General features: G+C 36.2%; 1 protein-coding gene across 3 annotated transcripts in view; it reads right to left on the bottom strand.

The window, feature by feature from the left end:
- The window catches only part of LOC149788427 (protein DD3-3-like), a 53,027-nt gene that overhangs the window by 14,585 nt on the left and 25,714 nt on the right, over nt 1-12,728 (bottom strand). For all 3 annotated transcript variants that reach the window (XM_089974412.1, XM_089974410.1, XM_089974413.1), the window contains 6 exons: nt 11,959-12,151; nt 9,930-10,096; nt 8,358-8,502; nt 7,111-7,215; nt 6,024-6,086; nt 4,908-5,010 (listed from right to left, as the gene is read on the bottom strand). In XM_089974412.1, the coding sequence (XP_089830538.1) occupies nt 4,908-5,010; nt 6,024-6,086; nt 7,111-7,215; nt 8,358-8,502; nt 9,930-10,096; nt 11,959-12,151 (776 nt within the window). The remainder of the gene's footprint in view (nt 1-4,907; nt 5,011-6,023; nt 6,087-7,110; nt 7,216-8,357; nt 8,503-9,929; nt 10,097-11,958; nt 12,152-12,728) is intronic.

The following is a 12,728-nucleotide window of genomic DNA, read 5'->3' as shown; positions in this document are numbered from 1 at the left end:
ATTGGGAGTGCTCGGAGTCCCGTGCATGAGGAGGTGTTGGGAGTGCCGTGATTGCTGCATAGCGAGATGTTGGTAGTACTATGATTGCTTTACACTGAGAGGTGGTGGGAGTGCTGTCATGGAAGTTTTTGGAGTGTTTTGCATGGGAAAGTGCTGGTTGTGACGGGAGTGATTTCCATGGCTAGGTCAAACATGTGTAGGACAGAATAAAGGAAGCTGAGTCCAGTATGCAGTTTGACTTAAATAAAGTTGAGTTTTGGACAATGGATATACAGATAGAATCAGTAAAGAAAGTTGTGTCAAGTAATCAAACCAAGGATGATAAAGATATAAAGAAGCTGCAAAAGAGGTTACTAAGTTTGAAAAGCACTCAGGAAAGGTGAATCTATTTTCTTACAGTCTGCCTCATCAAAAAAGTACTGAAAATATCAACCAAGCTGTTGGAAGCCTCCTCAAAGAGGGAGACATTCTGGTTGCGTGTAGATTGCTAATGTACACAGACTCCACTTGGACTGGACCAATCGCTGTATGATGTATGATTTTTGAGGATAGAGGAGGTCCTGAGTAGGGGTAATCAGCTCCTCAATGGTCTAAGGCAGTGCTGCTCAACCTGTGGCCCGTGGGCTGATTTTAAATGGCCCGCCAGACCTCGAGCAGCTATACAGTCGTTGCTGTTTAGTTTTCTGCTGCAGCCCTCGGATTCAAGAAAAATATTTTTCAGTGGCCCATGTTGTCATAAAGGTTGGACAGCACTGGTCTAAGGATTCCAGTAGATTTAACTACAGTCAGGATGAAAAGGATGAACAAGGATGCATATGCTGTTACAAGTTACAACACCTCAATAAGCCAGAGGATAAATTCAAAACAATAATAAACTGAAAGGTTACTTTTACTGGACGACAAGATGAATTCCACTGACCGCTGATAGCAGAAAACAAGAGTTTGCAGATAAAATTAAATGTCATTTAAATTTCAGTTTATTCCTCTTAGTTCGGTGTAATTCTGTACCTTTGTTCCTCATTAAGCCGCCATGTCTTTTTTGCCTTCCTTTGCATTGCATACAAGATAGTTCAGATTTTGTTGATGTAGTTTTAGCTGAATACCTGTATTGTAATACAGGATGCAATTTATTATATACAGAATACATCACAGTTAATATTTGGATTAGCTCCCTTAGTGCATACAGTTTACCATATCTGCCATTGATGATGGTCAGCTGGAAGGTTTGATAATGGATTTATTTTCTTTATCTCTTTGCACTGATATCAAGTGTTATTATTAAAATAACTGTGCTTTTTTGCCATTTATGTCTCATATACTATGCTGCCTTTTGCTTTGTCTATTTCCATCTTTCTTACATTGAATTTCCAAGAGTGTTTCATTGTGCACATCCGATAATATATAAGCCTCGAACATTTGCACAAACAGTATCAAAATATCACCCCAAATCAGGCATTTCAATTAAATGAAAATGACATTGTGTTTACCAGTTAAAACATCCTCATCTCAGCAATATTATTAAGAAAATAATTGCTCTAAAGACACTTCTTTGTAACAAACTTTAGATCACAGTATCTAAAATATATCAGTAAATGGTGCAGTCTTACTTAAAAATCTGATTTGTTCTAATTTTCTTAATATAGTTATTTACATTTTCAAACAAAAAAAGGAGAAAATAATTCACACCACATGGGGATACAAATGTTTCTTTAACTTCTTTACAGGCCAGTCTTGGGTTTTGCAATTTTATTCAACCATAATTTTGAATATAAATGAAACAACAGGATAATAGATACAAATGGAAATAGAGTAACTTTAGTTATACCAGAAGGAACAGTTCTTACTGGTTAATGTAAGTGGCCCTCACAGTGATTCAATGCCACTTTTATACAGAGATATTGAAGGAAATCTGCATCTCAAAAAGTACATCAAAATGTTTGTTTAAAATGTGTGACTATATCAAATTTTCTGTAAAGGTAGTCTCTGGGATGGTACCCCAATCCAAAGGTAATCATGAATGGGGTTTATTAAATACTTTTAACGATACAAATGAAAAATGGAAACAATTATTTCACTATCCCTTCTTTGTGCTATACTCAATGAACTCTATGTTTTCCTTAATGAAGTGATAGATGTCAGTCTTTTGCAACAAGCACATTTGGTTTTCAGTTGATCTGCCTGAGAGTACAAGTGAAGTTAATTTTTAGTCCACCTAGCAGTTAAGGCATGTGAGTTTGGTTTTTAGTTCACCTGGCTGTTAGAACAAGTGAGTTTGGATTTTAGTTCACCTGGCTGTTAGGACAAGTCAGGCTGGTTTCTAGATCACTCGGGTGTTAGGACTAATGAATTCTGTCTTTAGATAACCTGACACTTTGGACAGGTGAATTTGGATTTTAGCTCACCTGACAGTTAGAGCAAATGAGTTTGACTTTTAGTTCACCTGGCCGTTAGCGTAAGTAAGTTTGGTTTTAGTTCACCTTGCTGTTTGGGCAAGTGAGTTTATTATACAGCCTTTCATCCATCATGCAACATCTGCCATCTGTCAACAATTGCTATTTCCAACTTCTCAAAATGCAGACCTGTTTCAACCAAAAATGATACAGGACCCTTCAAGGCCATTTAAAGTTTCTGCCAATGATGACAATTTATCATTTTATATGGCCAGCATTACCAAATATAGACAAACTTGTCCATTGTCTACCAACAATTACATTGTCTAAAAACCTCCTGTCGAATTTGAACTAAGGAACTCTTCTGGAAAACATTTGGCAAAAACTTGTCCTGAATTCCAAATGAAACCTCTTTGGTTTCCTACTAACATAAATTTGAGGGTACATACATTTTTGCAACAAGATGGTATGAGAAAAAAAATTTATCCCGAGAAAATATACAAAAAATATAGGCTCTAAAAACAAAGTGTTTAAAGTCTGTAGGTATCAAACAAACATAAAGAGACTATCTTAAACAATTAGCTATAATTCTAAATAGAAATATATGTGATAGACCTATATAACCATTGAATATCAAACATCTTACAAAATATGATAAGGATTGTCTATATTTTTGTCAAAATAATCTCCAATGATGCAATATTCAAACTTTGACTAATTTGGTACAATGTTTTTAATTTTTATGTAGTCTTCTCTGACAGTTAATACTTTCTGGTGGTACATTCATTTTAAAAGAACTTTTCACAGCCACCTACGACTATTTCAAGGTAGTCCTTTTGCCAATTATCAATGATGTTGACATGCTACCAAAAGGCACAACTGTTGAATGCAATTTCAAAAGTATTGAAACTTCAGAGAAGGTAGGAAAGCTTTTAGTACATAGTTGCCACATTGTGCAATAATGTTGGCATATTTTATATTCTTTCCCAGAGCATAGTTATACTACTACTTTCTCCACATAAAAAGGGCAAGTCATTTAACCAATCAGCATTGTACCCTAGATCTTTTAGACCCTAAGGATTAGGCCAAGATTCATACCTTAGAAGCTCTTCATGTTCATAGTCCCACCCTCAAAGTATATGTTTGCTGTGGCCCAAGGTGACTCAGTGGTCGCAAGTGTTAACCATTACAAATCACTCACTGACCATGTGAGTTTGACCAACATGGATACAAGAGAAAGCTTGACAGTAGCTTCTAGTGGGTTGGTGGTTCTACTCATGGTTTCCTCAGGTTCTTTCTCCATCAAAATATGCTATCTGCCATCTATAGGCTATAATGTGCTAAAATTAGTATTAAAACCCAACAAAATTAAATATATACTTACCTTGCAGTACAGGGAGAATGAATTTTTGTGGTCAGCAAGGATTCTTGCATTTCTCCTTACCTCCATGGGATTCCAACCCTGGAGTCAAAACTTAGAAACCTTTGAGAGCATTACCATTGAAATTGATGTGGCTTCGTGGCAAAGGAGCTGAACTCAATATCATAATGTTGTGGTTCAATTCCCATTATCAAGATGGCTACAAGATCAGCACTATTTCAATTTAAGACTAACAAGACATATGAGAAATCTTCTGGTGAAAAACCCATGTTGAGCTGACTTTCCATTTCAGAGGAGTGACAATAACTGCCATAGAGGCCTACTGGATACCAGATTCCCTACATTTCCATTGAGGTACAACTAAACATTATAAGAAGCCTTTTGGTGCAAGCAGAATGTCAATATGGCTAGTTGTGCAGGAGAAGCATCTATAGCAATGTTATCAAGATGGCCATTTTGACGGCAATAATGGAGGTGAGAAACAATTGTCACTGATTACCAACTAGATAATACAAGAAGATTTTAAGTGAAAACTGCATGCTCACATGACCATTCATTCAGGAGAAATAATTATAACAAGATTTTCAAGATGGCCACTGTGGCAGTGATATAAGACATCACATTGGAACCATTGCCAGACATTACAGGATATTCTTCTAGTGAAAACACCATATCAATACGAGGAAAGTAGTGATAAGATTTTCAAGTTGGCTGCAATATGCATGTTTTTCTTTTAAACTGCAGAGTGCTGAAACCACTGCTGATATTCTTTAGTCATAACAAGATTTTCAAGCTGGCCACCTAGGTGGCTACATTGGATGTCAGATTGTCATCATATACATTTAGAACCAACCAAACTCTTTAAGATGAATGTGAATATAAAGTTCAGCACTCCAAGTAGTTATGTTGGAGAGTCAGGACGACAAACTTGAGCAATCTGACAGACTGATACTGCAAGGAGGACAGTACCATTCTAGTCTTTAACCAGTAGAGCTAAAAATGGAGTAAACATTACAATTTATCTCTAATTTGTTCTATATATTTAATTATTTTGTGCATCAGAAAAGAAATTCATAATGGTTATAATTCGGAAAAGACAGAGTTCAGTATAATATCAAATGATTGTTTTTCCTTACCTGGAAGACTCTGCCAGTCTGTGCAGTATTCAAAGCCAGTTGTAGCTTGCTCGGGCCTCCGACATCTATTTCTGGGTTGTTCTGTACAGGAGACCTAACATTTCTGTAATACACAGAATACTGGGATACTTTATCAATTTAATAAGATTATACTACATTTATGAATAAAAAACCATAAAGCTAGTGTCTTATGCTTTGCAAGATATGCAAACAAGAATGTTCAATGAAATAAGATTTCACTTATTCCAAATTCAGTGTGTAAATGATGACAAAAAATAAAGCAAATATTCCATTAAAGTTCATCACAATCTTTTCATCTCATCCACATCAAACACAAAAATAACATCTTAATTTCTTAATGTGGTTTTCATACAATTTTATTAAAACATTATCGATAAAACAAAGAATAACTTTATGAAGCCTAGAAATGGTTTCAAATTTTTCGAGAACTAAAAGAATATAATGTCTATTCCTTTCGATGAAGTTTTGCTTACATTTGTACAGCCATGTTTGGAAGCATATGGGAGATATGGAAACTGAGAGCTATTCATGTATGTGACTGCCAACAATTCATCCCAAGTCTGTAGTTAATATGGAAATGTTCACATGAATATTGTTGTTGTTGTTCTAGGGTTTAATGCCATTTTTCAGCACAAGATAGGCTATACATAGCGGCCAGTATAACTGGTGGAGGAAGAACCCTGGAAAACCCAGGGAAGAACCACTGACCCACGAGAAACTACTGGCAGAGGTGTGATGGCAGTGATCTGGAACGGTGAGCGCTTTAGACCACTCGGACACTTGGGGCCCCTCACATGAATATATTCACTGTGAAACTAAAACTACTCAAGTATTTCTCATCCCGGTAGTGACCTGAGTTGGAGTGATCTTGAACCTAATACCTAGCCTGGATATGACTGGAGTTTGTGTGATCTCAACCATTATCTAGTCTCGTTGTGACTGGAGTAGATGTAATCTCAAACCTTACCTAGTCCAGTTCTGACATGAGTTGGTGTGATCTCTAACCTTACTTGGTCTGATTTTAAATAGGGTTTTGTGATCTCAAACCTTGGCTGGCCTGGTTGTGACTAGAATCCGTGCAATCCCAAACCTTACCCAGCCGTGTTGTAAGCGCTGTCTGTGTGATAGGGGTCATAATCATCTGTGGATATGTTGTACCTGAAAAATAAGAGACTTTTCAAACTCTTCTGTGGAATTCATTGAGGGATGAATATAAACTTCACTTGTCATGTACTTTTGTGTACATAGAGGATACAAAATAAGGATTTACTTTTATTGCATCTGCTGGACTGTCTGCAAAGTTACTGTTGCAGAACAAAGAATCTTTAAATGCTTTGAAGAATAAGGATGAAGAAAACGCTGCCCATATAATTTTACAAAATTAATAAATTATTGTACCTTTTCTCCACCACAATGAAAAACTTACAGGCAACATAGCTGACCAGTTTTAATGCAGACAGCCATTACATTTTATACAAGGAAAATTGTGGCTTTAGTTCTTGAGTCTGGGTGTAAAATTATAGACTGATAATTAAACTAAATTAGAGACCTTATACAAAGCAGTTTTATGATCTGAAACATTGCATAGTCAACGTACTTTATCCAATAATCCTTTGAAAAATTCATTAGCAAAAAGTGTTAACTTTAGCTAACAATGCGATGACATGATCAATATTTGTATTTTATTTTCATGCACATGTAGCATTTATTGTCAAATAATTGCTAATAACATTTACTAAATACAAAGGCCTTTGAGATTAAACAAAATTCACATATGTAATAAGGGATTATGTGGCAAGTGCTGTTCTAAATTTTCTTTGAAATGCAATACACATTATAGTTATTATATTTCTACAGCTATAAAATAATACCTAGCCTTAATGACCATAGTTTTCAAAGCTTGTCATTAAAGATCATGTTGTTAATGCACAGGATTCAACTATGCTAAACAGTAACTATTACTAAAGGAAAGCCTAACATGAAAACCAACTTTTGTTGGTCACAAGAAGGAGTGGTCTCTCTAAACATCACCATATTACTAAAAGAGTTGAAAAAAGAAAGTGCAACTTTCCCAAGTTCAGGGTGTCCAGCTAGCGATACGAATAGTTTTAACTAATATTAATAGAATAATTTCTGCAATTTCATTTAATATCTCTTTTGGGCAGAAAATTGTGCGGCCTACCTGATCCTGAAGACACATCTGTGCTCATGGGCTGATGGGAAATATGGCAAGCGCCATCTGTAGTTCAGGTTCTTTCCATCATTCCCATTACCAAGGTGATTAGATCTGGTCAACAGGAAACATAATGCACACATTAAATAATAAAAACATTCAGTGCTGCTGACATGTAAAGTGTGACAAGTTTATGTGAATTAACGCCATTAAATTCATCTACAAGAACAAGATTTTAATTTTTAAAAAATGTTACACTTGTTTGAATAAGATATCCTAATTACGGCTGTAGAGTTCTATCTGTCTGATAATAACAGGCATTGTGCCAACTGGCACACATATATAGATTTAAATTTTTCTAAGCTAAGGATGTACGTACACCTGTATTAAATTTAAAAGACATGAAAAGTATGGGTAGAACTCAACATATTTTTTTCAAACCCTTACTTAAGTTCTTATCAAGGTTTTAGTTTTAATTTCTTTATTAAAAAGTATATAACCAAAACTTGATGAAATTTTCTTTATGAAGTAACTGAATGTCACTGAGGTTTTCTCAAATCATCATTTCTCTAAATTAAAATATTAGTATCACTTCACTTTTTATACACAAGACAGGAGGTTAAGTGTGAATAGGTAAATATAAAACAGGTATTGGAGAGTCTGGTGAAAGGTCTGATTGTACTGACAAGAAAAGTTTTATTAGCATATGGATGGATGTGGGATGGCAAAAAATGTCTTGATGCAAAACAGTGCTTCCTAACAGATGTGTTGTACTTCATTAAGTTATGAATCATGTGATACAAACACATGTTCCTGACAGTCAGCTATTTTTAGACTGCCCTTCAGACCCATAACAAAATGGATAGAGTTGGAAGGGAGCTGGGATCTTCAATGGATGGCATGTGAATGTAATACTGAAACTATATTTTCAACAGGATAGCATCGGTGGGTTGCACTGGATCTCAAATGGATGGTTGGTGTCCGTATTAAAGTGACCATTATTCTATCCATCAGTTTTGTATCTATACAGTGTTAACAATTTTTATCCATTCCATATTCTGATCACAAATACAAAATGGGAGAGGGGAATGAAATACATTATTTTTTTATAACAAACAATCATAATATGTCAATAGTCTTGTTTCCCAAAACAAGAAGAGCTTTTCTCAGCTGCATGTCCATTGCATTTGCAGTGAACATGATAAAAAGAGAGCTAGGGGGGTGTTCAGTGGGGATGGTGTGATGTGCTGTGTTACCGGGACCATGGTGCTTCCTGACAATCTGGTTGCTCTAAAGCCACTAGACATTCTTTCTGCTCTACATCCTCGGCATCATAAGGTATGGCCCATATGTACCTCATGCCATTCCTTGTTCCAACACAGATTGCCTCAGAGAGATAACCTAAAACAACGTACAAGAGACAGTTTATGTGAACTTCTTTTCACACTTTGCCATGAGCAAAAGGTCTTATGTTGTGAAGCCAGTCAGATAGACAAGGAAAAAGAATATCAACTCGAATAAGAATATACTTTTAAGTTTAACTTGCATGTTAAGTTCTTCAGTGTAGAACAATCTAGTTACCATGGGTTGTCACCTGTCTATACATTCTTAGATCCTACTGACATCCGACTCTGGGGACCCGAGTGGCCGAGTGGTCTAAAGCGCTCTCCGTTACAGATCACTGCCATCTCACCTCTGTCTGCGCAGGTTCGAGTCTCAGATTCAGTCAATGTGGGTATGTGAGAAAGCTTGCCAGTAGCTTCTCGTGGGTCGGTGGTTCTTTCCGAGGTTTTCACGGGTTCTTCCTCCACCATTAATACTGGCCGCCATGTATAGCCTATCGTGTGCTGAAAAATGGCATTAAACCCCACAACAACAACAACAACAACATCCGACTCCAATTATTGTTTAAAAGTTTAGATTCAAGAGATCTTGTATAAATGATACCCCATTGGAGTCGCAGCTTAGACAACTGTATTGAGTTCAGACAAAATATAACTGTGATTTGTGGTGTCTGATTTTGTGGATTAAAGCCATTTTTCAGCACATGATAGGCTATACATGGCAGCCAGTATATTTGGTGGAGGAAGAACTCTGGAAACTCAAGAAAGAACCACTAACCTATGACAAGCTACTGTCAAGCTTTCTCACATACCCACATTGGCCGATCGGACCAATGGCAAGCTACTGTCAAGCTTTCTCACATACCCACATTGGCCGAATTGGACCAATGGCAAGCTACTGTCAAGCTTTCTCACATACCCACATTGGCCGAATCGGACCAATTGCAAGCTAATGGTAAGTTTTCCTACTTACCCATATTGGTTGAGCAGAAGCTCAAACCCTCACAGACAGAGGTGAGATATCAATGATCTGTAAAGGCATATACCTTACACCACTCATGCACATGGGGCCTCTACAGATCGATATATGTCATGCATCATGCAGAGTGACCTCCCTACATTAACATATGTGAAACATCATGCAGAGTGACCTCCCTACATTAGCATATGTGAAACATCACGTAGAGTGACCTCCCGACATTAACATTTGTGAAACATCATGCAGCGTGACCTCCCTACATTAACATATGTGAAACATCATGTGGAGAGACCTCCCTACATTAACATATGTGAAACATCATGCAGAGTGACCTCCCTACATTAACATATGTGAAACATCATGCACAGTGACCTCCCTACATTAATATATGTGAAACATCATGCACAGTGACCTCCCTACATTAACATATGTGAAACATCATGTGGAGTGACCTCCACCACATTAAGATGGACATGAAAACTTCTATATTATCAAGTATAACACACTAGGAGCCTTTTCCAAGTAGTTGCTGAACTGAACCCATTTTCCACCATTAGTCGTGCAGTCCTTCTGATTGTTCCAGCGAGACCAATGCTTGCGTTTTCCACCTGGATTATACATCTCTACACACTCATGATAAGACTGGGTGTTGAAACTATTGGACTGGTGGTAGCTGTGGAAAAGGTTAAACATAAATGCAACAAAAATATGTTTTGAACCTTTCTAAAACCCCTGATTGATTCCCAACCATACTCATGACTAAAAAACAACTCACAATCAACTTTCATTACCAACCATACTCACAACTAAAAACGAACTCACAATCCATTTTCATTACTAACCATACTCACAACCAAAATACTGTGATTCATATATATTAGATATTTGAATATTGAATAAAGTCTTTGCAATAATTTGTCATTCTCCCAGAATCTGAATTTTACTTGAATATATGAATACTGCTAATATCCTGGGCCTGGGTAGGGTAATTTTTGCTTCACAAACCCGCAGCCAAGTACTTTAAAATGAAATCAAATAAATTTCAATTACAATTACAAAAATGTAAATATATAGATAGATAGATAGATAAACAATTTCTTCACATACATCTCACCAAAAACATGATTGTGTAACATGGATAACCAGAATTATGTTTTCTATATTGATAATAACTGATCCTTTTTCTTTAAAAACAGTATGTAAATTTTATTGCATGCACCAGCTCTAAAAAATGACTTCTTTTAATTTCTTTATGATTAACTGATGGCACTTTTAACACATATGGGATTACATTCAAGTGAATATCCCTATCCCCGATCCAATCCTGCCCTGAAAAATCATTCTTAGTCTTAAAGCTGTACAAAAAAAACATGTCATCATTTATTTACATGAACACACAAATACTAAATGTGTGTTTTCCAGGACTGAGGTTTTCTAATTTCTGGTGACAATAAGGAATGAATCTGTGTTTCTCAAAACACAACATTTGGTTGATTAGACCACGACATTAAACGAGACAGGATTCACTTCAACAGAATGATGCTCTACAGACTAAGAATAATTTCCATTAAGACAGGACAAATACTGAGTGTTGAAACCATCTGATATTATTTTTATCAACAAGATTTTCAAACAACTTACCATGATGGCCATACTGGAAGATTTTCTTGATGACTGGAAAGGTGACTATATATACTGGATGTAAGATTGACACTAGCTTCATTTAGGACCAAGTAGGCATCTTAACAAGTCTTCTCATTAACCTCAATATCAATATGACTCAGAAGGAGTAGCAATAATGAGATTTTCAAGACAGCAGCTATGACGGCCATATTGTATCTTAAATCAGCACCATTTTAATTAGGATCAACTCAACAAGACAATAAGTCTTTTGGTGAAAAGATAAGGTCGATACAATGATACAACTTCTAGGTAGCTTATTAGAGATGAGGTAGGCAACAATTTCAATTGAGACCAAGAGGATATCACAAGAAGTCTTACAACCGAAACCCCATATCACCTTGATTTACCATTCAAGAGGAGTATTGATATAACAAGATTTCAAGATGGCTTCCCTGGTGGTCGACATATTTGATACCAGATTGGCACCATTTAGGATCAACAAGATAACAACACAGTAGGTACTTTGGTAAAACCCACTTTTTATATGACAGTCCATTCTGGAGAAATGGCAATAACAAGATTATTCTAAATCTGGCTGCAGTGGTGGCCATATTGGATGTCTGAGTGGCAATATCTTCGTTTAGTATCATCTAAACCACAGGATGAATGTGTATAAACTTTAGCGACATTCCTCAGCAAAGATTTGGAGGAGTCGCAAAAAAATAAATTTGGTCTTAAGGATGGATGGATGGACAACAGTAGGAGAATGGAAAACAGGTTATCCCATATGCTATTTTGGCGTGTTACGTACAGAACTTAAAAAGCATTTCATTTTCTGCCTATTGTACAGAGAAGTTAAATCGCCCCCATCCCAAATTAGAGATAGGATCCGCATTGTTAATCAATATATACCTGCACATGGTTTGATTTTCTGCCAGAATGGAAATGTCCCTCCAGGGGGTGGGATGCCAGTATGGGTGATAATCTCTTTCTTCTGGGCATTCATAGCCTCGCCTAGTACCTTGGGGATTCTGACGAGTGTAGATTGCACTGCTATAACCCAAACCATTATTTGCATTTAACTGCTGATCGGCGGTGAAAAGGCCTAATAAACAAGAATGAAGTCAATGAGTATAGAAGCCACTGTAAACATTAAGCAGAAAATAAATTCATAGTAAAGTGATCTGGAAAAATAATTGTTGGTTTATTTCAAAATAACTTTTTCTTTTTAATATTTACATTTTTAGAATTTAACTTTAATCAGCACTATGTAATTATTATTGTGCTGACATGCTGTTAAACCATATACACACATGTATACTGTGACAGGGCATAAAAGACATAAACCAAAATTGTATATAGTAGCATTTTAAAACAATAGTGGCGATATGGTGCCACTAAAGGTAAAGTTCTAAAAATGTAAAATGAACAATGAATGGTACTTATAAAAGATAAACTCATTTTAACGGATATAAACATGAAGTATAATATGTTGCTGTTGTTTGTATTTAACATGATTTCTGCAGATTTGTGTAGCGCTGTAACTGCTGTAAAATTGAATCTTTAAATAAAGAACATTCTCTTCTATTATATGTGTTGTTTCGGGTTTAACTCCATTTTCAGTGCTTGACAGACTTGACAACACGGCAGCCAGTATTACTAGATGAGGAAGAACCTGGGAA

The sequence above is a fragment of the Sinohyriopsis cumingii genome, chromosome 11 (assembly GCF_028554795.1).
Source record: "Sinohyriopsis cumingii isolate HCF-2022 chromosome 11, ASM2855479v2, whole genome shotgun sequence".
In the NCBI taxonomy this organism is placed as follows: domain Eukaryota; kingdom Metazoa; phylum Mollusca; class Bivalvia; order Unionida; family Unionidae; genus Sinohyriopsis; species Sinohyriopsis cumingii.
The sequence above is the reverse complement of the archived record's forward strand: the minus strand, read 5'-3'. Positions and strand labels throughout refer to the sequence as shown.